The sequence below is a fragment of the Hesperophylax consimilis genome, chromosome 20 (genome assembly GCF_061612785.1).
Source record: "Hesperophylax consimilis isolate HC1 chromosome 20, BYU_Hcon_1.0, whole genome shotgun sequence".
In the NCBI taxonomy this organism is placed as follows: Eukaryota; Metazoa; Arthropoda; class Insecta; order Trichoptera; family Limnephilidae; genus Hesperophylax; species Hesperophylax consimilis.
The window spans coordinates 19044369-19068526 of record NC_142855.1 but is presented as its reverse complement, the minus strand read 5'-3'; the positions used below and the strand labels follow the sequence as shown (position 1 = coordinate 19068526).

At 37.3% G+C, this 24158-nt stretch overlaps 1 protein-coding gene across 2 annotated transcripts in view; it reads right to left on the bottom strand.

Annotated features, from left to right (window-relative positions):
* The window catches only part of LOC149414260 (PAX3- and PAX7-binding protein 1), a 32760-nt gene extending 14274 nt beyond the window's left edge, over positions 1 to 18486 (bottom strand). The window contains exons 1-8 of one of the 2 annotated variants that reach the window (XM_089643815.1): positions 18103 to 18486; positions 13752 to 13951; positions 7936 to 8205; positions 6494 to 6722; positions 5252 to 5322; positions 3966 to 4035; positions 3516 to 3672; positions 1007 to 1196 (exon numbers count right to left, since the gene is read on the bottom strand). In XM_089643815.1, the coding sequence (XP_089499941.1) occupies positions 1007 to 1196; positions 3516 to 3672; positions 3966 to 4035; positions 5252 to 5322; positions 6494 to 6722; positions 7936 to 8205; positions 13752 to 13951; positions 18103 to 18298 (1383 nt within the window). In that variant the 5' untranslated portion in view covers positions 18299 to 18486. The remainder of the gene's footprint in view (positions 1 to 1006; positions 1197 to 3515; positions 3673 to 3965; positions 4036 to 5251; positions 5323 to 6493; positions 6723 to 7935; positions 8206 to 13751; positions 13952 to 18102) is intronic. The other variant, XM_089643816.1, reaches the window with a different exon arrangement.
* Between the last annotated feature and the right edge of the window lie 5672 nt (positions 18487 to 24158).

Genomic DNA, 24158 nt, shown 5'->3' with positions numbered 1-24158 from the left:
AACAAATGAAGAAACTCGGATTTGAAGCATTATTTTGAAATCACCCTTCATTTAACCCGGTGTAATCATAAAATATTTCTGCTCTGCAGGGTTAAAACATCTGTTATTCAACCCTAAACACCAGAAAAAACTTAAACCCTAAAATAGCCGAAAAATTTTTTTTTTTGGTTTTTTTTTTTTTTTTTTTGAAAATGCTCAAAAAAAAAAACTTTATGTTTTTTTGGGTTCCCCATGTGGTGTAGATTCTCCAGTTCCCCGCTTGTACTACGAGTTTCCGGACACCGTGTATATGGAATGTAATACGACAATTGGGTTTATTCTCTTTTTCACATCTATTTTTACAAGTTTTCATAGTACAAGTCAACATTTTGCCGTGTTATTTCGTAAAATGAACCGATGATGCCTCGACCATAGTTCGCACAAGAATGATGACGTCACGTTTTCAAATTTCACTTGAGGCCATACGCGAGCACAGCCGGCTCCAATGGAACCGGTATGGGGAGTGGGGATAATACGCTTTTAATCACTTAGGGCAGGTCTACTAATATTCATATGTCTATGGTCACAACGGTAATCGGCAGCGAAATTTCGGTTTACTTGGAAATGTCGTATATTAACGAATTTACAATGAATATCTGAATCTGAAGGGTCGACCACGAAATTTCGATGGTCGTTATGGTTTTAATTTGAATACTTACTGGGCTTCCTGTGGATTTCGAATTAACGGGAATTTATTCTACTGAAGTTAAGGAGAATTAATTAATTAACGGGAATTAATTAATTAACGGGAATTAATTAATTAACGGGAATTAATTATTGGGAATTAATTAATTAACGGGAATTAATTAATTAACGGGGATTAATGAATTAAAAGTGAATAAATTAACTATTAGAAATTAATTCTATCGTAGTTAGCAAGGTATGTTTAGGTGAGGTTAGGTTAAATTTGTTATTTGTTTATTATTTTTGTTCACGGACGGAATGTTTTAAAAAATATATTTGTCACCTTTTCATCAAGGCATTCCACCAGGTCTGTGATGTACGCCCTTAGCCTCTGGTAGAACTCGTACCGAGAAGCTAGTTGTGGCGCTCTTTTCTCACTGCCCTCCCTCTTCCGCTGCAACTTACACAGCTCCTCACCCATCTGCTCCGCTTCCAGCTTCCTGACGGTCTGCGCAGACCGTAGGGCGGTCAATCTGACCAAATAGAAAAATTCATTAGTTTTTTACTACATTAACTTCTTGAACGTCGGAATAGGAAAATCCACAACTGTTGAGCGAGAATTTGCAGAAAATATACAGTAGAACCCCGTTAATTCGAACCCCGATAATTCGAAAAAACGCGTAATTCGAAATTTTCGCCAAAAAAATTTCCGCTGAAAAATTTTTTCATACAAAATTTTTTTTAATTCGAAATTCGTTAATTCGTAATTACCATTCATTCAAGTATAACCACGTAAAAATACATTTTTCGGCGTTTTACCGCCACGGCTGACTTTTAGATTCAGATTTACGAAATATTATGATTTATTTTCGCAAAAATCAAATTTAATGTATAAAATTTCCGCTGAAAAATTTTTTCATACAAAATTTTTTTTAATTCGAAATTCGTTAATTCGTAATTCGAAATTTATTTTTGTCCGCGCACGAAAATTTGTTCGTGTAATTCGAAAAAATTTGATTTTTGCGAAAATAAATCATAATATTTCGTAAATCTGAATCTAAAAGTCAGCCGTGGCGGTAAACCGCCTAAAAATGTATTTTTACGTGGTTATACATCGTCCTAATTAGTATTATTTTTAGTAAATCTGAATCGATTTACACTGGAATGTCGTATTTTTTCAAATTTATTTCGAATATCCGAGTTTGAGGGGCCGAGAAAATACGTTTTACGCAGGTATATGTCGTAGTTTTACGAGTTTACACCAAATATCTGAATTTAAAGGGTCGGCCGCGACAAAACTCGGCCGCAAAATTTCGATTAACGCGTAAATGTATCGTATTTTTACGAATTTATTTAGAATATCTGAATTTTAAAGGGCCCGCCGCGACGGAAATCGGACGCGAAATTTCAATTTACGCGGTAATATATCGTATTTTTACTAACTTTATTTCGAATATCCGAGTTAAAAAATACGGCGCGACGGAAATCGGCCGAAAAATTTCGATTTACGCGGAAATATGACATATTTTTATGGATTTACTTCAAATATCTGAACTTAAAAGGCCGGTCGCGACGAAAAACTGCCGCGCATTCTCGATTTACACATAAATATATCGCATTTTTGCGAATTTATTTAGAATATCTGAATTTAAAGAGCCGGCCACGAAGGAATACCGCCGCGAATTCCCGTTTTACGCGGAAATATATCGTGTTTTTACGAATTTAAATTCAGATATTTGAAATAAAGGGCCGGCCGCGACGGAAAAAATCACCGCGAATGCTCGATTTACGCGGAAATATATCGTATTTTTACGAATATCTTAATTTAAAGGGTAGGCTGCGACCGAAATCGGCAGCGAAATCTCGATTTACGCGTAAATATATAGCATTTTTACGAATTTATTGCGAATATCTGAAGTTAAAGGGCTCGCCGCTGTGGTAATCGGCCGCGAAAATAAATAAATAATTGGTTTTAATACGAATTTACAGCTAAAATACCACCTGGATTTGAAGAGGCGGCAGAGAAAATCGATTTTCGGCGTTTTTTTTTTTTTTTTTTCATAAAATTTCGAATTACGTGGGAATTCGTTAATTCGAAATTTGATTTTTGATGTCCCGTGGATTTCGAATTAACGAGGTTCTACTGTATTCATATTATCTTATTATTCATATACAGGGTATCCAGAGATAAAGCGCACAAACTTCGGAAGGTAATTCCATATGATGGCAGAAGTAAAACCTAGAAGGACACCCTGTATATTTCATGTTTATATTTTAAGACGATTCCCCGTATTAGTGGAATTTATCTCTAAAAAATCTCCCAGGAGAGACGAATGTCTGAATCCATCCCTCCCACCACGCAGTACTTGTGGAAATGCATCCGCCACCAAAAACTAGACAAACCTAGTGAACCACCTGTGGCAGGGGTGTTGGTTATCCAATAAATAGTTCCTGGGGCGACGGTACCCATACCAACATCCCAAATTGTAAATTGTTGCCAGAGAAATAAAAAAAAAAAATTTCAATTTTTAAATTTGTAAATTTTCTTGTCGGAACGTATGGAACTATGTCGCCACCTTGTTGGGCAATAAAGCGAGGCGGGTTAAGGAAGAGATTTGTTAATGCGGACCTTGATATAAGCAAATCTTGCAGCGCACACAAAAACAAGGCAGTTAAATGACCTGTTCTCATGAAGCAGTTCTCTCACAAGTTCTCTACAGCTTCTTATCCAAAAGAGAAGCACAAGTCGCCCACGCATGTGATGGGCTTGTAATTTGAGGAGATCTGCAGGCTGCCCAGGACAGACGGCTCATAAAGAAGATTCAGCAAGTGTCAATTAGGTCAGCTCTCACCTGATCTTTAGCGCCTCGGCGAGCTGTGCCGCGGTGAAGGGGCCCTGCCCGGCGGGGGCCAGCGGGCGCAGGTGCTCCCGGGACAGGGATGCCTCCGACACCTGGGCAGGGGCCACCGCAAAGGGGTTTATCTCCGCAGAGTCTGCAATGCGTAAGGCTTGAGTTAGTGTTAAGGAGATGCTCAATACAAGGTTGGTTATGATGGCAGTATTTGAACAAGATGCAGTGACGGGCACAAATATAGCTTAACCTCTTAAGGACCGATCCACGAGTCTCTTTATGTAAAGAAGAGTATCTGTGGCGGGCGGGCGGGTGGATTTGATTTTTATACATATCTACAGTTTTATAGCAAGACTGATGAAATTTTGCACATCTGACCTTGAAAACAAAAGAAAGTTCACTGTCTCTCAAGCCTGGGCAACGCTGGGGACTAATAAATAAATGAATTACCTCCAATCTGCTGAATAGTGGGCATTATGTAGGCAGCGCCGTAATATGACTCCTGCTGGGCGGCCATTATCTGCAACAAAACACACACAAATCATTAATACATACAACCCTACATCTAGAAACCTTTCTTTATGTGAACAAAACTTTTGCAATTTTCAAGAGAATAACGCGAAAATAGCAAAAACCCAGTGAAAAATATTATGACTTAAAAATTTACATATTCATGGAGATTCTGAATATTTTATTATATGTAGAATTTATAAATCATCATATAAAAACGAATAAAACACACCGTTTGGTTGAAAAAACTGTAAGTGATGGTCGCCAGTTCGTGGGGAATTCCCCATATTGCGGGGAATTTCTAAATTCTTCAAGAATCGGGGTTTTTGCCCTTTCGTTGGGAAAATGTGGGGATTCTGGGCATTTTTTTTGATTATCCAACAATATTGAAAAACAATTGTGAGATTTCATTTTAATTTCACAGCAAATTTACAAAAGTCTATTTTTAAAACCTGAATGAAAGAGAAAATCCGAAAATGACTAGATAATAAAAAAAAATGCTAATTTCAATAGAATTTTATTTCTATTTTTTTTATTTTTTTTTTATGATTAAACTAATGTTTTTAAGACAAGGATAACAAATAACTATAAGCAATAAATAGTTGCCTGAAATATCAATACTAATTGAACATGTCTCCCGAGTAAAAATAAATGCCGTCAACGGGAATGTTCGTTTGTTCAAAGTCTTAAATCTTCTAAAGTTCTTCAACGATTGCTTTGAAATGTTGACACAATGTTGCATTCAAATAAACGTGGGTTTTTATATACCTATATTATATAGATATCACCTGTGACAGGTAAAAACATGCTTTTTTCGAAAAACAGCACCATCTGTTGTACGTAAAAGCAATATGCGCTATTGCAAAGACAGACTGAGCCACAGCTAACGCGTGGCGGGGTACAGCTAGTTTTAAGAATAAAAACGTCTCGACTCCCGTACAAATATAGCGTCGGTTACCGGTGACGTCACGGGTCATGTCTATAGATTTGGTGCGTTTGGGAGATCTGATTTGTTAACAACTTCTACATATGTAATAGTTAACGATTTGTGCATTGCCACCCAAAACATTCCAATTGGTACACGTTGAGAATCACTGTTTTAAAGCATAAAATGCTGGATGCCGTTGCCATGTGGCAACTTCAGCATACAGATACAAACCTTGTATACCCGATAGACAACACCGGCACACCAGAAGTTAATGCAAACAAAATGTCGGTATCTTTACCTGACTATGTGTGACTGCTTTCCGGATCTGCTGCGACTCCCACTCCTCGCCTCCGCTGTCCACATCCGAACCTGCAAATATAGCGCACAGTCATAAACCAACCAACTATTCAATTTAGTTGGTCAACGATTGAGTATGTAAGTAGTTACTGCTTTTGACACCATGTAGTGGGGCAGTCGTAGAGGGCAGGGTAATATAAAGCTGCACTTTCGCAGTGCATATTTTAACGAGGCCACTAAATGTGGTGAACGTATGTCTGTCGGTATGAAAGAGACAGGCATATCTGAGTGAGACAGCATGACCGAGACGTATAAAAAGGCGTGTCTGTTGTAACTCGTCCTCTCTTTGCAATAACATCTCGAATACTGTCCATTTGTATAAATACTTGAAGCAACCTAATTAAACCAAATAGTATGGAATACCAAACGTATTTTATTTACAAATTATCTGAGTGATCGGCACGGCAGATCACCACAATATATAAAAGATTTTTTTGTCTTCTTTATTGATTTCAATGTACAAATGTATTTTCTTTTTTTTCTTTCGTTTTATTTACTTTTACAGGGTGTATCGGCACGTACCCGACAAACTTTAACCAGCTATTCCTTAGCACATTTGGAGTAAAAAATGTTATGGGCACTTTGCTGTCCGGTAACATTTTTTTCAATTAAAAACAAAAAATAAATAAATAAATCCGCACTCCGTCACTGTCATTGGCATTGTTTCTCGTGTTCAACAGCTGTTATTAGCAAGTGTGTCAAAAAGCGTCCTCGCTCTTTCATACACACTAAATAATAATAGTTAAAAATGAGACGAATGGTGGCATGCCATTTCGTTGTGATTGTAAAAGCGCGCCAATATATGTACGTACGTACATTATTCAACGAAACTTGAATAAAATATTGCCAGATGGGTTTTCAAAGTTTGACAAAGGATAAAACAGTGGTGACATGTGGTGAAAATATGAATGGTAAATTTTTTATTAAAAAAAATTGTTACCGGATAGCAAAGTGCCCATGACATTTTTAACTCCAAATGGGCTAAGGAATAGCTGGTTAAAGTTTGTCGGTTACGTGCCGATACACCCTGTATAATCAATCTTATAATTATTCTATTTTTCTATGTTTTATATTATGTACCGTGACCGTGAATAACTATCCTGTATGTAAATGAATGACACTTGTGCCGTTAATTCTAAATAAATAAATCAGGTTAGGTTTGTTAGTAAGACGAAAAGCTTACCATGGTCCCGCACGGCCATGTTGATGGTCTCCCTCTTGGAGTGTTGGGGTCCAGCCCCGCGCACCAGGATGCGGTCGGGGTCCTCATCAGAGCCGTCGCCCTCGCCGTCCTCGCGCACCAGGCGACCCCCCCCGCCGCCCCCTGCCTCGCGTATCGAGGGGGCCGGAGGCTGGCCCGACTCCGCTCCACCGCCCGACACGCAGGGTATGAAGTCTGCACCGTCGCGGGCCTGCAAAATACGTAAATCGGATAAATTTGATACGATTCTTTTAACAAATCAATTTTTTTATTAAAGTAAACCATTTCTTCTCAGCATGGATTACACGTTGTGGATATTAATTCCAAGCTTCCACTACTCTATTTGCAAGGAAGTGTTTCCTGGGATGGGATGCAAAAGGTTCAGATATTATTTTTTTATTTTTAAATACACAGGATGTTCTTTTCCGAAATTTCAAGATACAAAAAACATAATTTAAAGTTATCTTTTTTACTTCTACCATCATGTAGAAACACCTCCCGAAGTTTATGCACTTTACCCCCGGACACTCTGTATATATAAAGGAATCCTGACGAATATTATAAATGCAAAAGTCTGTATGTTTGTTTGTCCTTCTTTCACGTCGCAACGGAGCGACCCCTTAACAATTTTTTATATAAGGATATTAATAATTATCATAAGGATAATTGAAAGACAGGGAAATGACATAGTCTGCGTTTCATCCTGGGAAAATTCTTTGTGTAGTAATTTCTCCTTAACCACTTAATACTCGTTTTTTTAACAAAAATGAAACTAAAAACATCAGGTTATTTAATTTTTTTAAAGAGTTAACATAACTTAAAATTGACCAGTTCAAAAAAAAAAACAAAACATAAGCAATAAAAAATGTAAAAAAAACTTAACCATTTTCAAAAAAAATAAAACAAGACTAACTATAGTAAAAAATAAAAACAATAAAAAAATCTGGCGAGCGCAGTTTGTTTGTTTAAGTCAAAAGACGCGAGCAGTTTTCGGGTTGTCGCGGTACGATACACGCGCTATCCGCGAACACCGCTCGTTCACAAGCATTAAGTGGTTAATACCACGCAAGCGACGCTGCGGGTAAAAGCTATTTTTAGTATAAGGATGAAATAAAATTTAAAAGCTAGTAGCGGTAAGACTAAAAGCAGCTTCAACGATGCTAAATATGTCATTATCCAAATTGATTCTATTCAACAGTCTGTGCCGTGGGTGACGGAGATAACCATCGGGAACTTAGAAACTGCTGAAGAAGACCATAGATGTATAAATTATAAATTGTGTAGACCGGGCGTCCTAAGTCTCGTTCTCGCGCCCAATTTCCTATATATTAGTATTGTTTTTTAGAACTTATCTACCGTTTATAAACAGAATAAAGTGTATAAAAGAAAAGAAACATGGGGGATGGTGATTAAATATAACATACCTGCTGCCTTTTCTTTCTTGCCGCATGTATCACGGCAGCGTCCGGTATCGCCCCGCTGTCCAGCAGGGCCCGAACGGAGCGTCCCGAATGACGGACGTACGCGTGCTTGAACCTGCCAGTCCCGTCCGTGGGCAGCGGCGGAGAGTCTGCGCCTTCAGCCTCTCCTTCCCGTTCCGAGCCGTCCGAGCCGGACACATCCCCCTCCCGGATGGCGGCTATGGCAGCCCGGCCGCTGAGAACCATCCCCTCCAGTGGACGCTTCTCCTTCTCCTGCAACCAGAGACGGACGTGTGAGTAGTTTGGATCGTCCGGAGAAGGTAAACAAAGGCAGAGCCTTTTCTGTAGTCTGAAGAAGGTAAACAACGGCAGTCTTTCGAACTATCCGGAGAAGGTAAACAAAGGCCGAGTCTTTTCTATAGTCTGAAGACGGTAAACAACGGCAGCCTTTCAAACTGTCCGAAGAAGATAAATAAAGGCAGAGCCTTTTGGACTATCTGGAGAAGACCAACAATGGCAGTCTTTTGGATTGTCCGGAGAAGGTATACAAAGGCAGTCTCTTGGATTGTCTGGAAGAGGAATACAAAAGCAGTCTTTTCGACTGTTTGGAGAAGATAAAAAAGGCAGGCTCTAGGATTGTACGGATGACGTATACAAAAGCAGTATTTTCGACTGTCTGGAGAAGATATACAAAGGCAGTTCCTTGGATTGTCTGGATGAGGTATACAAAAGCAGTCTTTTCGACTGTCTGGAGAAGATAAACAAATGCAGTCTCTTGGATTGTCCAGAGGAGGCATATAAAAGCAGTCTTTTCGACTGTCTGAAGAAGATAAACAAAGGCAGTCTCTTAAAAGCAGTCATTAGGATTTTTCGGAGAAGGTAAACAAGGGCAGAATCTTTTGGAATGTTCGGAGTAGGTAATTTTGGACTGTGCGGAAAAGGTAAACAAGGGCAGAGTCTTTTGGACTGTACGCCAAAGCTAAACAAAGGCGGTCACGGAAAATATTGATGATCTTCGACTGAAGGTAAGATTATACAATTGGTTGGCTGGATGGTGTGGAACCTAACAATGCAGCCTTAGGCATGAGGAACTGAAGAGAAACAAAAGGAGAACAGCAGGAGTTGTTGAGGTGTTTCCAATAGGTGGCTAGAACCCTCCAAGTCACACCAGACAGTTGGAAGAGCGCTCCAAAACCATAGGTTCCCACTGCAGCGTAGCAGGTTCAGTCCTCAGTGTTAGCTAAGTCCTCGAACATTGCACAAGCAACATGCTGACTGTAGTAGAAGAAATTCAAATACAGGGCATCCATAACAGAACGCCCCAGTTTCAATAGCATATTATAATAGTTTAATTTAGACTATTTACAACAAATCATACATCAAATTGAACAGTCAACTAACCTAGTTATAGATAAGCGCATGCGCGAGTACTGCTTTTTTGTTTTCTCGCTTGCAGCGCCACATACGCAAAATGGCGACTCCCGAGCGCTGTGTCCCGGCGTCAACAGTAACATGGGTGGTTTATCTGGATATGTTAAAAGAATGGCTCTTTCCCCAATTAGTAGTAGGCGAACCTTTAAACTGTATTTGGCCACAGGACGGAGCCCCTCCCCCATCGAAATCTCTCTGTACAAGAGTAGTTGAACATCGAAATCCTTGACCGTTGGATTGGTCGTAAGGGTCGAGACGACAGATGTCTTTTTTGCTGGCCTCCACGTTCATCTGACATATCGCCGTGCGATTATTTTCCTTTGGGGCTTTATAAAAGATCGTGTCTATGTTCTGCCGCCAGATTTGCCAGTTGAGACACGGATTAGAAGAGGCTATTGTTTCCATTACTCAGGACTTGTTAACCAAAGCGTGGGAAGAATTGGACTTTAAGTTGAATGTGTGCCGAATAACTAAAGGCACATATTGTAGTGAACAAACCAACAAAATCAATTAATTAATTAATAAATAAACTAAGATTACAGAATTCCACGGGTGAGTTTCGACGAGGCGTGCGTAGTGTCACATGTATCCAAATCAGTTATCATTCACATCGTCAAGTTAGCTGCGTTGGTTGTTTAAAACTTTCGTCCATTTTAATGAATGTCGCTTCAAGAACATCAAATCGTCGATCGGCGCAATTTTGTATATTTTGACTTCCAAACGGATTTCGTGAAACGTCGATTCTCGGGTGCATTTCAGCATTTGATCAATTGATTAGCGCCATTTTGAACTTTAATTTAACTTGCCGATTCTTGGCCAAACAAAAAATTATTGGAAACGCACCGAGAATCGACGTTTAACAGAGTCCGTTCAAGAGTCGAAACATAAAAATGGTCCTGATCGACCATTTGATAATCTTCAAAATGTGACAAATGACTGAAACACCCCAAGATAAGTAGTTTTAGATTAACTTTTTTGCTCAAAATCTGCTACACAGTTCTTTAGAGCTGTCAACACTAGATAACAGTTTAATAATAATGAGGAAGTCGAAAAATCCCAGCCTAAATCATAATACGTTAAATATTCAGAATTGCAGGACACGGTTAATACACAAAAATTAGAGAATGAGTAAGTGTATAAGTGTGTGACATATGTTGATTGTATGTATTACATATATCTATCTGTATATTGTATGCCTTTGTATTGTAGTCACTTGAAATGTTATTCTTCTGTATCTATTTTCTATGTTGTGGCTTCTATTTTTGTGGGTGCTTATTTATATAATTAATATTGTGAACATGACCTGCTGACAAACTGCTTTGGCAGTTTAGCGGGTGCTTTTAATGAAGAATAAAATATTTAAAAAATAATAAAAAATCAACTTAACCTTTCCTTATCTGTGGTGTGTATTTACTATACAATGCTTCTAATAACTTTATTATAAACATAATAAATTCTGGGTTCAGATTTTAAGGTATTCCTCCGCTATACATTTATGCACTGAATTAAAAAATAATATTTTACATAGTTTTCAAATTCAATTAAAAATCAGAGATTTTTGTTAAAAATCGGGAACAAATACACCAATACAATCAACCGTGTGATACTAATATGCGAAGAGTGTGAGAGGAAATGACACGCTATTGATGTCCCGCAGTTGTATTTTGATTTAGACCATCGATACCTATGACCGCATAAGCTGTGTTTGTGCCAGCCGCTAGCCAGTCGCCCGCGAACCGTCGTTAGATGTGGACCCCTCGCACGTTTCTTTAGCATCTGCCGATGGTTTTTTCATGTTTTTAGCAATTAAATTACAATTTTTATCACGTTTGATATAAAATATAATAAACATAATCGATTAGCTATGAATATTCATATTTTTCCGATATTAAATCGCTTATTTTGAGATGTGTATTGACTACACAGCACCGGAACGCGTGGATTTTTTTTAGCACAGTAAGGGAAAGGTTAAATGAAAAATAATGCATTTTAACCTTTTGAACGCGTTAATATGCTCCGTTTTATCTATACCCGTACGCGGTACATATTTTCAAATACCTATGAATGCAATTAAATGTCAAATTATAGCATTCTGGCATGATTTATTGGACTATATAGACAGAACAGATTATTCTCCACAATATGAAAACAAATCCTCGTGTGTCAACACTCTTAGATGTTTATAAAAACAAAAACATAAAATTTCATACAAAGACGTACCGTATCTTTTGAATGTGGTCCCGCCAATCACTCGGCGTCATAAATAAACCACTCTCGGTGTGTGTGTACTTAGGCCACTGTGTTTATAGACAAAGGGTGGGACACCATGATCACTTATCATTCTTAGTTATGAAAAGTTGTGAATGACATACTAGTACTAACGCCATCCGTTGACAAAAATGTAAACTAAAGGACTAAAAGGCGCGAAGAGGCGCACTTGATTATCGATCTTTTTTTATGAAATAAAATTTTATTTTTGAGAAATTCTTGTAGATATCAGCATCGTGATAGTTCTACAAATGTCCAAGTGAGCAAGAAATACATTTATGACGAAAGAGAGCGGGAATATCGGCCGTCAAAGTTGCCGTATCAACTGTTGATACAGCCGCGTGTGAGTATAGACTTTTTGCCGTAACAACAGTTGATACGGCCGCGTGCAAAGAGTTAAACACTTAAAACTAGGGTTCAGGTTAAATAAAACGATACACGAAAATGTGAGAACAATTTAGTAAAAACGAAATAAGCAGCTCAAAAGCACGACCGATCTCTGAGGCAAACTTCGTAAAATACATCAATAACTTTTGATGAGCCTTAAGTTTAGTACACACGCAAAGCTCACATCAAAAGTTAATGTACAGCGCATCATCTTTTCTACCGACACACGACGCTATCAAATATTTCTTCCTATGGTAGGAGAGGGGGTCAGTTGAATTCGAGAGCGGCCGAGGAACATAATTTCATCTGTCAAAGTGACAACTTTACTTACTGACAGCTTGAGCACGTTTTCGAAATGGATGATACTTGTCGCCTATTGCTGGATCTGTTGGACTAGCACACATGACGATATGAGCTAACATAATAAATAAGAAATGCATTATTAGGCTGCTTATGTCATGGCTGTCAAAGGGAACACGGAACTTAGTTGGTAGCTCCGTAATTAAAATGACCCCCTCTCCTTTTTACGGCGGAGAGGGGGACGCATAACTTTTCAAATATCGCGTTGGGAGCGGTTACGTAAAATAAATTCGGTTAGCGAAGTTCAGAACCACAATTATAGCGCGTTATCTTTTTACGTGTGTCGGGTCTGTATGGGATTGTATGGCGAGCGCTATTGTGCTTTATATTATCTGTTGATGTGAGCTTTGCGTGTGTACCACCCTTTACTCGTGTTAGCTAAAAATAGAACGCTGCTAGTCGAAACCGGCGAGCGTGACTCGGGCTAGCAGAAATTGGAACGCAAAAGCATTGAGAGTTTAATAGTAATTTAGTTCAAATTAAAATTGATTGTTCACTGGAAGGCCATTATTTTTAGTATAAAAGTTTTAAAATAGGAACCTTAATTAGGTTCTTGGTTTTGGTTTAATTGAAAAAGAAAATAAACTATTTTCATATTATTATGTCAAAACATGGCGTGATCAAAAAATGTCAAATTATCCGTATTTGTAACGAAATAACTATTAAAATTGATTATTTTCCTTTTCCCATGACTGATGCAGTTGTTTCTCATTGTTATTAACTCATTCTCATTCGTACATCGTCTCATACATACTCTCCTATTATTCTGACTCTTGACATGGACTGACTCAAGTATCTGGCTCACTTGATCTCATTCATTCGCTCTACATGCCCAAACCATCCGAGCGTTCCTTTCCTAATCTTAATCCGTCGTCCCGCGGCGCGGTAAGCAATCGACATAAACCGAATGCCGCAAGACACAGAGCAGAAAAGTTCCACACTGAACTGCGCTGCAGACTACTACCGTACTATAGCGAACTTAAGTTTGTGCGCAGGACGGACGGCGGACTTACTCATTACACTTACGTAAGCCTTGCATTCTTTGCGAATCTCACACAATCATACATGGTTTTACCAAACAAACGCCTCAGGGATCTAACATGTACAACATTCAGTCTACTTTCTTCGTTCCTGCCTCCTCACCTCAATTCTTTACATCAGGGTAGTTACCAGCACTCAACTGGTTAACTCAACGGTAATAATTTGTGAGTACTAACTGTGTCCAGTAATTCTGAATATTTACCCATAACATTTTCCATCGAAATTCTTTTTTAACAAACTGACAAATTGAAAACAATCGAAAACTCTGAAAAAAAATATGCACAAATCAATTCATTTCGCCATCTTTTTATTACAGTTTCACAAGTGTATACCTTATGGTAAGAATCATTTTTCCTACTGTTAATGGTGGGGTCGCCATCCATGGGGCCGAAACCGTTGGGGGCGCTCGCACGCGGGGGTCCCTCCCCGCCGTCACACCTCCGGGAGCCCTGGCGCTCGCGGTCCAGCCGCTTCGTTAGCTTCTTGCTCTGAGAGGATTTCTTCACTTGGAATATCTCCACGTCTTCTTCCACTGCGAAAAAAATACATTTTTTAAATATTACTAACAATAATACACATAACACAGTCTTAGCACACACTCCTGTCCAATCATGCATACTCTTTTGTTATTCTGACTCTTGACAGGACCCGACTTAAGTATGTAAGGCTACACTGACTTCGAGTCACAATTCAATAAATTTGTCTAATTCTGCCTCACGCTTAATACGAATTATTTAGTAAAAAATAGCACTTGGTAAAAAAAATAGCATGGTATTAAATGGTATTAAAATAGCACTTGGTTTTTCAACTTAATTACTACAAGAAACAACTATTTATGTTGGGGGAGATTGGTATTTTCTATTGAGGCATAACAGGTTTTGATGGGATGCATAGACATATGAATATTAGTAGACCTGCCCTAAGTGATTAAAAGCGTATTATCCCCACTCCCCATACCGGTTCCATTGGAGCCGGCTGTGCTCGCGTATGGCCTCAAGTGAAATTTGAAAACGTGACGTCATCATTCTTGTGCGAACTATGGTCGAGGCATCATCGGTTCATTTTACGAAATAACACGGCAAAATGTTGACTTGTGATATGAAAACTTGTAAAAATAGATGTGAAAAAGAGAATAAACCCAATTGTCGTATTACATTCCATAAGTAAGCATTATTTTACTTTATTTTAAGCTTATTCACACCGTAGTATATGGATCAGTTTTAGAAACATATACTATCACATCACAATGTAGCGATTCTCAAGTATGCTCATCGTTGTTTACTGGGGTTAGTAAATTATGAAACATTTGTAAAAGTGTCTTAACTAAATACTCTGAAACTAACTACGACTCTGCAAACAGAAGAAATTTACTTTGCCGAATTTGGACTTCGCAAATTAGTTCATAACGTGGCGAGTAATTTGCGCTCCCATGTAAAAATGTCTATTCATTCAAAAGCAGATTTTACTTTTAAGAAGTAAATGGTGATATTATAATGCGAGATGCCTATTTACTGTCAGATTGATTTATTGACGAATCACAGTCAGCTTCACCCCCTTCGTTCTTCAACAGTTGATTTTACCCCTCGCCATTATCTTCTCGTCTATTAATTCCTATGTCTGTGATGGGATGGTACTTTGTATTGAGGCATAGCAGGTTTTGATGGGATGGTACTTTGTATTGAGCAGAGATGTGCTTTATTTCAAATAAATCCATTTCAAATGGAAATGCAAAATGCAAAATGGGTATTTTCCATTTTGCATTTTAAATGCTTTCCTAAAAACCATTTTGCATTTTAAATGCTTTTCTCAATGCATTTTCCATTTTAAATGCTTTTTTCCAACATTCTTCCTACTATCTCCACTCATCTTTTTTTCGTAAGCCCCAAATATCAGTCGGTTCTCAACCTCGCTATGAGAGATAATTTACATTTGTCAAGTTGCTCCCTGGTAGGAGCCCTGGCAATTGAGTGATACCATTACAAAAAATACTGAACATGGGGCCATGACGCTGTAATATTAAATGTTAGATAGCAGTTTCTATGTTTTTACGTTGGCAACATTAGTCCCGTGCAATTTTTTTGTGGTTTCATAATCTGTAGTCGTGGTGTTTTTGGATTTACCATCATGTAATATGTTTGTTCTACATTGATGTCCATTATTAAATGACAAAATTGTTTAAAAATTCTATAATTATTTTAATTGTTGGACCTGATAAACCATTTTGCATTTTCAATGCATTTTGAAAATAGGTATTTTGCATTTTCAAATGGAAAAGTTTTGACCCATTTCCATTTTGCATTTCAAATGGTTTTGGGTACCCATTTTGCACATCTCTGGTATTGAGGCATAGCACTTTTTGATGGGAAAGTACTATGTATTAGGTATAGCAGGTTTTGATAGGATGGTACTATGAATTAGGCATAGCAGGTTTTGATGGGAAAGTACTATGTATTAGGCATAGCAGGTTTTGATAGGATGGTACTTTGTATTGAGGCATAGTAGATTTTGATGGGATGGTACTTTGTATTGAGGCAAAGCAGGTTTTGATGGGATGGTACTTTATATTGAGGTAAAGCAGGTTTTGATAGGATGGTACTTTGTATTGAGGCATAGTAGATTTTGATGGGATGGTACTTTGTATTGAGGCAAAGCAGGTTTTGATGGGATGGTACTTTATATTGAGGTAAAGCAGGTTTTGATGGGATGGTACTTTTTATTGAGGCAAAGCAGGTTTTGATGGGATGGTACTTTGTATTGAGGCATAACAGGTTTTGATGGGATGATACTTGGACTTTATTTAAGTTTCCATTAGTAATTACGCTAAAATCAAGAGTTATTTTTATTTAAATTGCGTGCGTTAGGCGGAATTCGGCCATTTTACCTCAAGTTAAATTTATTCAAGAGGTTGGAGTATACTTTGAATAAACTACGACAAAAGACGCACGTTGAAATAACTAGACCCTACGAAGAGAAAACAAACAATATTTCTTATAGAAACCCAAACTAAACCTAAAAAATAGGTTCTTAGTTTGAGTTTAATTAAAAAAGATAAAATAAATAGACTAAAAACTAATTTTACTACTATTTATCAATACTTTTCAAAATCATAAATGCAAAAAGTTGTTGTTTATTGTCATTAAGTTGATCAAATGATTGTTTTTTTTAAATGCGTATTAAAAACGGGAGATGTAGGTAAATATTTACCATAATAAATAATGGTAATTATTCGGGATCGCTGGCCACGTTGGAGGTATTATTAATATTATAGGGTATTTGATAAACTAAACGAAATTTCTTTTTGTGCAGAACTAACTTAGGTAAAATTTCGATCGCGCTGGCCTCGCTTATTATGAACATTTTTTAGATAAAACCTTTAGATTCACCTTAATTACTGTACGACACAACTTTTAACCTTCGGGGCGGTGGAAAATATTGCAATAAAAATTTCAATTACGTAAAATTAAAATTAGCTTTCGATTTGTGAAACGAGGCCGTCCATTTTCAAACTTTATTGTCAAATGTCATTTTGTTTTGTTGGTATTTCTGTTACTATTTTTTTACGTTCAAATTTTATTTAAGTTAATTATTTCTGCGATGTTGAGCGGCTACGCTAAGTTTTTGTAACATGGTTTATGATGAAAAAGAAAATGCCCCCTTTATACCGCCTGCTCGCGTCAAGGCAAGAAAAACATCCCAGTTTTCAATTAGTTTAGCGGCTACGCTAGGTTTGTGTAACATGGTTTGTGATTCAAAAGAAAATGTCCCCTTAATACCGCCTGCTCGCGTCAGGGCAAGAAAAACATCCCAGTTTTCAATTAGTTTAGCGGCTACGCTAGGTTTGTGTAACATGTTATATATATATCTCAAAAACCATGTTACACAAACCTAGCGTAGCCGCTAAACTAATTGAAAACTGGGATGTTTTTCTTGCCTTGACGCGAGCAGGCGGTATAAAGGGGGCATTTTCTTTTTCATCATAAACCATGTTACAAAAACTTAGCGTAGCCGCTCAACATCGCAGAAATAATTAACTTAAATAAAATTTGAACGTAAAAAAATAAAATCCAGCTAATAAAATTCAATCACAACGCACACATATTAGGTAAATACTAATTTGACGGAATTTTTGAACATTAAAAAAAACGCCCGCGCGATTGTCTCTAGCTACTTCTAGCCGTTCGTTTCGTCCTATAGTAACAGAAATACCAACAAAACAAAATGACATTTGACAATAAACAAATAAAGTTTGAAAATGGACGGTCTCGTTTCACAAAACGAAAGCTAATTTTAATTTTACGTAATTGAAATTTTCATTGCAATATTTTCCACCGCCCCGAAGGTTAAAAGTTGTGTCGTACAGTAATTAAGGTGAATCTAAAGGTTTTATCTAAAAAATATTCATAATAAGCGAGGCCAGCGCGATCGAAATTTTACCCTAACTTATCATGCTAGACAGACTGGTTGAACCCTCGAGTATGAATAATAATAATAATTGGACAATTTGTATGGCTCCGTTTTTGTGTAAAATCGCTTCAAGGGCGCCAAACTTGGTGACAGGTCATTCAACGCGTCGGTTCCACATTCCTACAATGACCTACCATTTAGTCTGAGGTCAGAAACGACTTAATAAAACTTTGGTAAAGTCTACACTCCAGATTTTAAAAATTAAGAGCAATTTCCTACCTTCATCGCCAAAACTGAGCAGGGTTTGTTTGGGTTTCGTTTTGTCCTTTTTGGGTCGCAGGCAGGGCGGGGGCGGGGCCTGGGGCATGTTCTCGTCCACGTCCATCGAGTTCCCGCCCCCGTTCAACTCCTCATCATCGTCATTAGCCAGAGATCTCATCTGCATGCGCTTCTTTGGTTTTCGAAAAAGCGACATTTTCAACGCAAATTTTCACTGACACCTACTTCCACAGTAAAACAGTGTTTATCACAACACTCTAATTGTAATTTATAATTGTTTTTACACGATAGAATTGGCGGAAATGTAGAAAACAATGGATACGGTCAGGTTATGATATTTTGTACATGAAAAAGTCGTAAATTGACAGCTAACCGGAGCGGCTTTCGGCCATCTTTGTTTTTAAGGTGCTGCCATTTTGAAAAATTTTAAATAAATATTTTACAAAGTAGGTAGGTACCCCTCGGATTACTCAATTTCATAATATTTTTTAAAGTTTGTTTTCAACCTTTTCTTTCTAATTTTTTATTTGTTGCTACCTATATTATCTACTGGAAAAAATAACAAAGTTTAAAAAATTGTTAACAACATTTCTGTATAAATAAAACTAATATTACTCTACCTACATACTAAATACAACATAATTCATTTATTTATATTTTTTGTGCGGACAGTGTACAATGTCAAATCAGAATTATTCAAAATGTTATTAATTAATTGTTTTATTGTGTTTACATCATTATTTGCTTTTATTTTTTGTGACTTTGGAGAGAGAGACGATTATTTGGACAGATTTGAAGATTCGGAGAAAAACCAAAATGCGATATTTAATTCAATTTTGGATTACAAAGACATTCCAAAATACGCAGGAAAGTAACATTTTATGTAACTTAATAACCGGGTAACAAATAGAAAGGATGGAGCACAAACACTCTACTTGGGATACTCTTTTTCCTACATTCACAGTCATACATTGTCTTATGCACATTCTTTTGTTATTCTGACTGACCTTACCTGACTCACGTAGTATTTTATTCATGTGATCGCGTCGTGTCATTCTCAGTGTTCCTTGACTTCTTGTACCATTCACGTTTGCTTCATATTATATAAAAAGATCGACAATAATGACGTAAACTAGTTAAGTCCCAATAACCGAGAGGTTAGAGGCAGGGCCGGCCCCATAAATAAAACACTCACGCGGGCCCTGAGCGAAACGACGCCGGCGCCTGGCGCGAGGCAAAACCAGTAGAAGCCTAGGTGGTAGGTGGTAGGTGATCACTGTAATCAATAATATTTGGATGATTTGTATATTTGTGTAGCGTCGTTTTCGTGAAAAATAATGTCAAGGGCGATGTGTTAGGACCAAAGGTATTAGAATATAATATCTTTGGTAGGACTGTGTGCTGGCACTGTTGGTGGATGCGGTGGACTCTTTCGCTGCAGCAGCTGGTCCAGTTTCTTCACCACCTGGGATTCTTGCTGCAGAGTCTCCATCTTCTATCTTCGTCGAACGTCACAGCGGTGCTGCCAAGGTCTGGTATCTGTGAGAGGATATTGTGTCAGCGCTTTATTAGCAGCAGACACATACCTGAACGAATGACGAACCTCGTGCTGGCACTGTTGGTGGATGCGGTGGATTCTCTCGCTGCAGCAGCTGGTCCAGTTTCTTCACCACCTAGGATTCTTGCTGCAGAGTCTCCATCTTCTATCTTCGTCGAACGTCACAGCGGTGCTGCCAAGGTCTGGTATCTGTGAGAGGATATTGTGTCAGCGCTTTATTAGCAGCAGACACATACCTGAACGAATGACGAACCTCGTGCGGGCACTGTTGGTGGACGCGGTGAACTCTTTCGCTGCAGCAGCTGGTCCAGTTTCTTCACCACCTAGGATTCTTGATGCAGACTCTCCATCTTCTATCTTTGTGTCACCTGTTCCTGTACTTCATCATCTGTTCATTTACTTCATTTTATTTAACTTTATTTTTGTAATACCTGTATCAACTGTAAAGCGCCCCTGAAGTGATATCTCACAAAAGCTATACAAATTGTCCAATCAATAAATAAATAAACTGTTAGGTATCAGCGCATTGGCGTCTTGACATTTCGGCGTCCGGAGCAGACTGCTCCAATTGCGCCCGCGTAGGGCCGACCCTGGTAAGATACTTTGTCCCGGTAAGACAAAAATCCCGGGTTCGATTCCCAGTTGAGACCGGTACCTTTTATTTTGTCTAGTTACGTATCATGTTTCGTTAAGGTTAAATTAGTATTATCTTTTTCTTTGATGATATACATATAACATTGATAGTTATAACCTTAAAAAAATATTCCAATAAAATAGAACAATTCAATAAGTATCACATATAAATAAAAATCAGATATATTATTCCAAGATACTATCTAGGTTACAAAACATTTTTTTAAGTTTTTTAATGATATTGCTAACTTTGAATTTGAAATGTGAGATCGACAAAAATAATGCAAAATAAAATAATCCCAATGGCGTTATCTCAATAAGACAGAAATCCTGGCTTCAATTTTATGTTGAGACCGTTACCTTTTTATTTTTCTTTAACTCGTTCTGTTTCATGTTTTGCTTAGATTTATTAGTATTATAATATTCCTCAATGTTTTCAATTTTATTTGTAGGTCTGGGAATGAAATGTGAATCAGATATGGACTGTTCGGAAGGGGCCGTGTGCTCAAACAAAAAATGTCAATGCATTCCTGGAAGAACACAACTTGGAAATGAAAAGGTTAAAAAAATATGCCTTTGTTAAAAATTTCGTAATTCGTCTAGTTTCTAGTCAGAATATTTTTTCTGCTGATTTTGCAATCTGTTTGAAAATAATATCTATGTTCGGTACACGTTGAACCTAAAAAGTTCTGGACCGAGCTATTCAACAGAACAATTTGAAGCCGTGGGGAGAGATGAAGAGTGAGAGGTGAGAGAGGGAGAGGGGAGGCTTTTTTAACGACATAATATATCCCTTTCCTTGTCTCACGAAATAGCCAAAAAATTATAAGCCGTTATAACTGCATTAACAACACAAAATAACCTATGTGTCGCGTATGGCACGCTACGAGACTGGCACGTTACGTTGTTACGTACCGGGAGATATGAATGGACCTTAAGGAAGGGTGGCTTGGATAGCGTTTTTTCTCGTGTCTATACGCAGCATTATACGAACAAATTATTAAAAAAACTTAGTTTTTTATTTCATTAACTGCACACAGGGGGCCTGAGGAAAATAGTTTCCTTCAGGGCCTGTGTCATCTCTGGGGATGCTCTGTGGAGGGTGAACATGGGTCTTGAAGATATCGATGTTGTAGGAGGTAGGAAACACAGAGGCCCGCAAAAAACTAAAGAACGCGTCGTAGAAGCGACCCGTTCTCATATGACAAATTTCAACAGTGTACCTACATATATTGGGCGCGCGTTTGGCGAGCGTTTGATGTGTTTTATTTATTTACGCCCTAATGGGCTTTTACAAAAGTAGTTAATACAGTTGTGTTACATAGTTTACAATAAATTAAGATTTTTGATTAAATTAAGGTAAATTCAAATTAATATTGTGGATTACGGAAAGCTAAATATGTATTAAGGAACATATACATATAAAAACAAAAGATTTACTATTATTCACCGATGCCAAGTGGATATTCCATTATAATACCGGTAGAACAAGGACAGCATACTTACCTGACACGTCATGTGCTCTAAATGTTGCAATCCGCTTGTTAAGATAAGGGAATCTATCAAATGAAACAGCATCTGCACAGAGTCAAGGGTATTTTGGGGCTCTCGCTCTTGTAGGGTGCACTTACGATTTTTTACAGGGTCAGCAGTTGCGTACTATTAAAGTATCTACTGTCTCTGTACAGTACCTACACTCAGCTTTCAGTCAACAGAAAATCAAAATAATGCATTTTAAATAACTGTACACGGGATATTACCCATTAAGCAATATTATATAATAATTTGTACGTACTTAGTAATCATATCTGGCACGCTACGTATCTGGCATGTTACGTGCCAGTGAACAGTGTCGATTAAGCCGTGTCCAGCAATTTTGGATGTTTATCCGTTATTCATATAATATAAATATAATTTTAAACATCTGTACTGACATTTAATTAACATGTCACATTATTTGTTTTACAGTGCGTTTTGGGGGATCGTTGTAGTTCCAATGAAGATTGCATGGCATTACACTCGGTCTGTAACGAAAACCACATTTGCGAGTGTTCAAAAAAGTATCATCTGGAGGGATCTACTTGCAAACCAAGCCCAGGTATTTTGAAATACTAACTATTAAACAGAAAGATAACTCCCAACAGATTTTGTCAAGACTCTGGTGCATAATAATAACACATACACGTTTTATAATCATCTTTTTTGTACTTTTATTCACCCTAGACTTGCAGATAAGTCAACAGTCTAGTCTGCTCGGGTGTAATCTATGTTAACTGACAAAAACAAGTTATGAGAAGCATTTTGAATGTTTGAATGCATAAAAATAACATAATCTTACTAAATTAGGAGTGTTTTTTAATTTATTTTTCAATAAACTTTTATATTATGATTACAAAAAGTTCATTGTAGTAATATGATTTAAAGTAACTAAACTTTAAAAATGGGAAAAAAATGTTGGTTACCATCCTTCGCATGAACACACGAATCAATTTATGGTATATAACTTATTTATAGTGCTCCAAATATACCGCGATTAATCATCTGGACCCTCGTTAATCACAGAAGATGAAATTGATTGATAACATGACATGCCATTGAATAATAATATTTTCAAGTAATCAGTGGCATGTGCATTTAGATACTAGAGGTGGGTTCTGTGAGTACTTTTCGTTACTGGGAATAGTGAGTACAGGTACAAAAAAACACCGGTTACAACATTCTCACAAGTATTTTATACCCATCTGGGGACTGGGGACAGAAAGTAATAAATAGTCCCAGTATAAAATACTTATGAGTATTTTGGAACCAAGTATTTTGGAAATTTGTCACAAGTACAAAGTATCGCATGAAAATACCCGGTATTTTTATTGGGTGCGATAAATACGCCTCTCCTCTAGTAGATACCATTAAAAGCTTTTTGAAATCAATTAAATTTGTATCGTATAAAAACTGTTAAATGAAAACATTTATCATCCTTTACAGGATACAGGTTAGAAATTCATCAAAATCTTATCGTAGTCATAACTTCACTTCTTGAAGAGTTTGCGTTATTGTTTTCGACATCACTGTCAAACGAATACACAGAATTTAAAATGTTTGCACCCACTTCATCGACTGTATCTGAGATTTTAGTAATACGTTCATCAGAAATAATTCAAATAAACCCCACGAAACATCAATTTTCTAGGCTTGCTAGGGCAAATTCCACCGTAGGTCTGCCCTATACACGAGGGCCGCGCGTTGCATATATTCGTGCATTACTTCTTCACTTACGCCTTTAAGATTCCGACCTTATTTTAGGTCACTACTTAGATTAATCTTTATAACGAATTGGTGTACATTATGAATACCAAAAAATATGCTTTAGATAAATTGAAGGTTTTCCTATCGTTTCGCTTGAGTATGATACAAATAAAAAAATAAATTACTCAATAAACAATATAAATGTAAACTACTAAAAAAATATTTTTTTCAATTGAAATGTATGAACGCGTAAAGGAAACAACTTTTAAAAAATACAGTATTATAGCTAAGATTATCTGTGACAGTTTCACTTGATAAACTTTTTAGTTTTCTTATAGAATTATTTACAAAATAAATAAAAACCAGTTTTGTTCTTGAAATCGAACGTTTCTAGACTCCGTTTGTCAAGCGATTTTAATGCCTATTACCTACAATATAAGTTGTACCAAGAATATACCCATTTTTGGCTTGTAGCTCCTCTTAAGTATAATTTGTTTTCGTTTTCACCAGTTTTAGGTCGGAACTGCAAGATAGACGGAGACTGCATATATGCAGATGAATTAAAACCTCCAAATGACGCACACTGTATAAATGGCAAGTGCGGGTGCCTCGATCACATGTT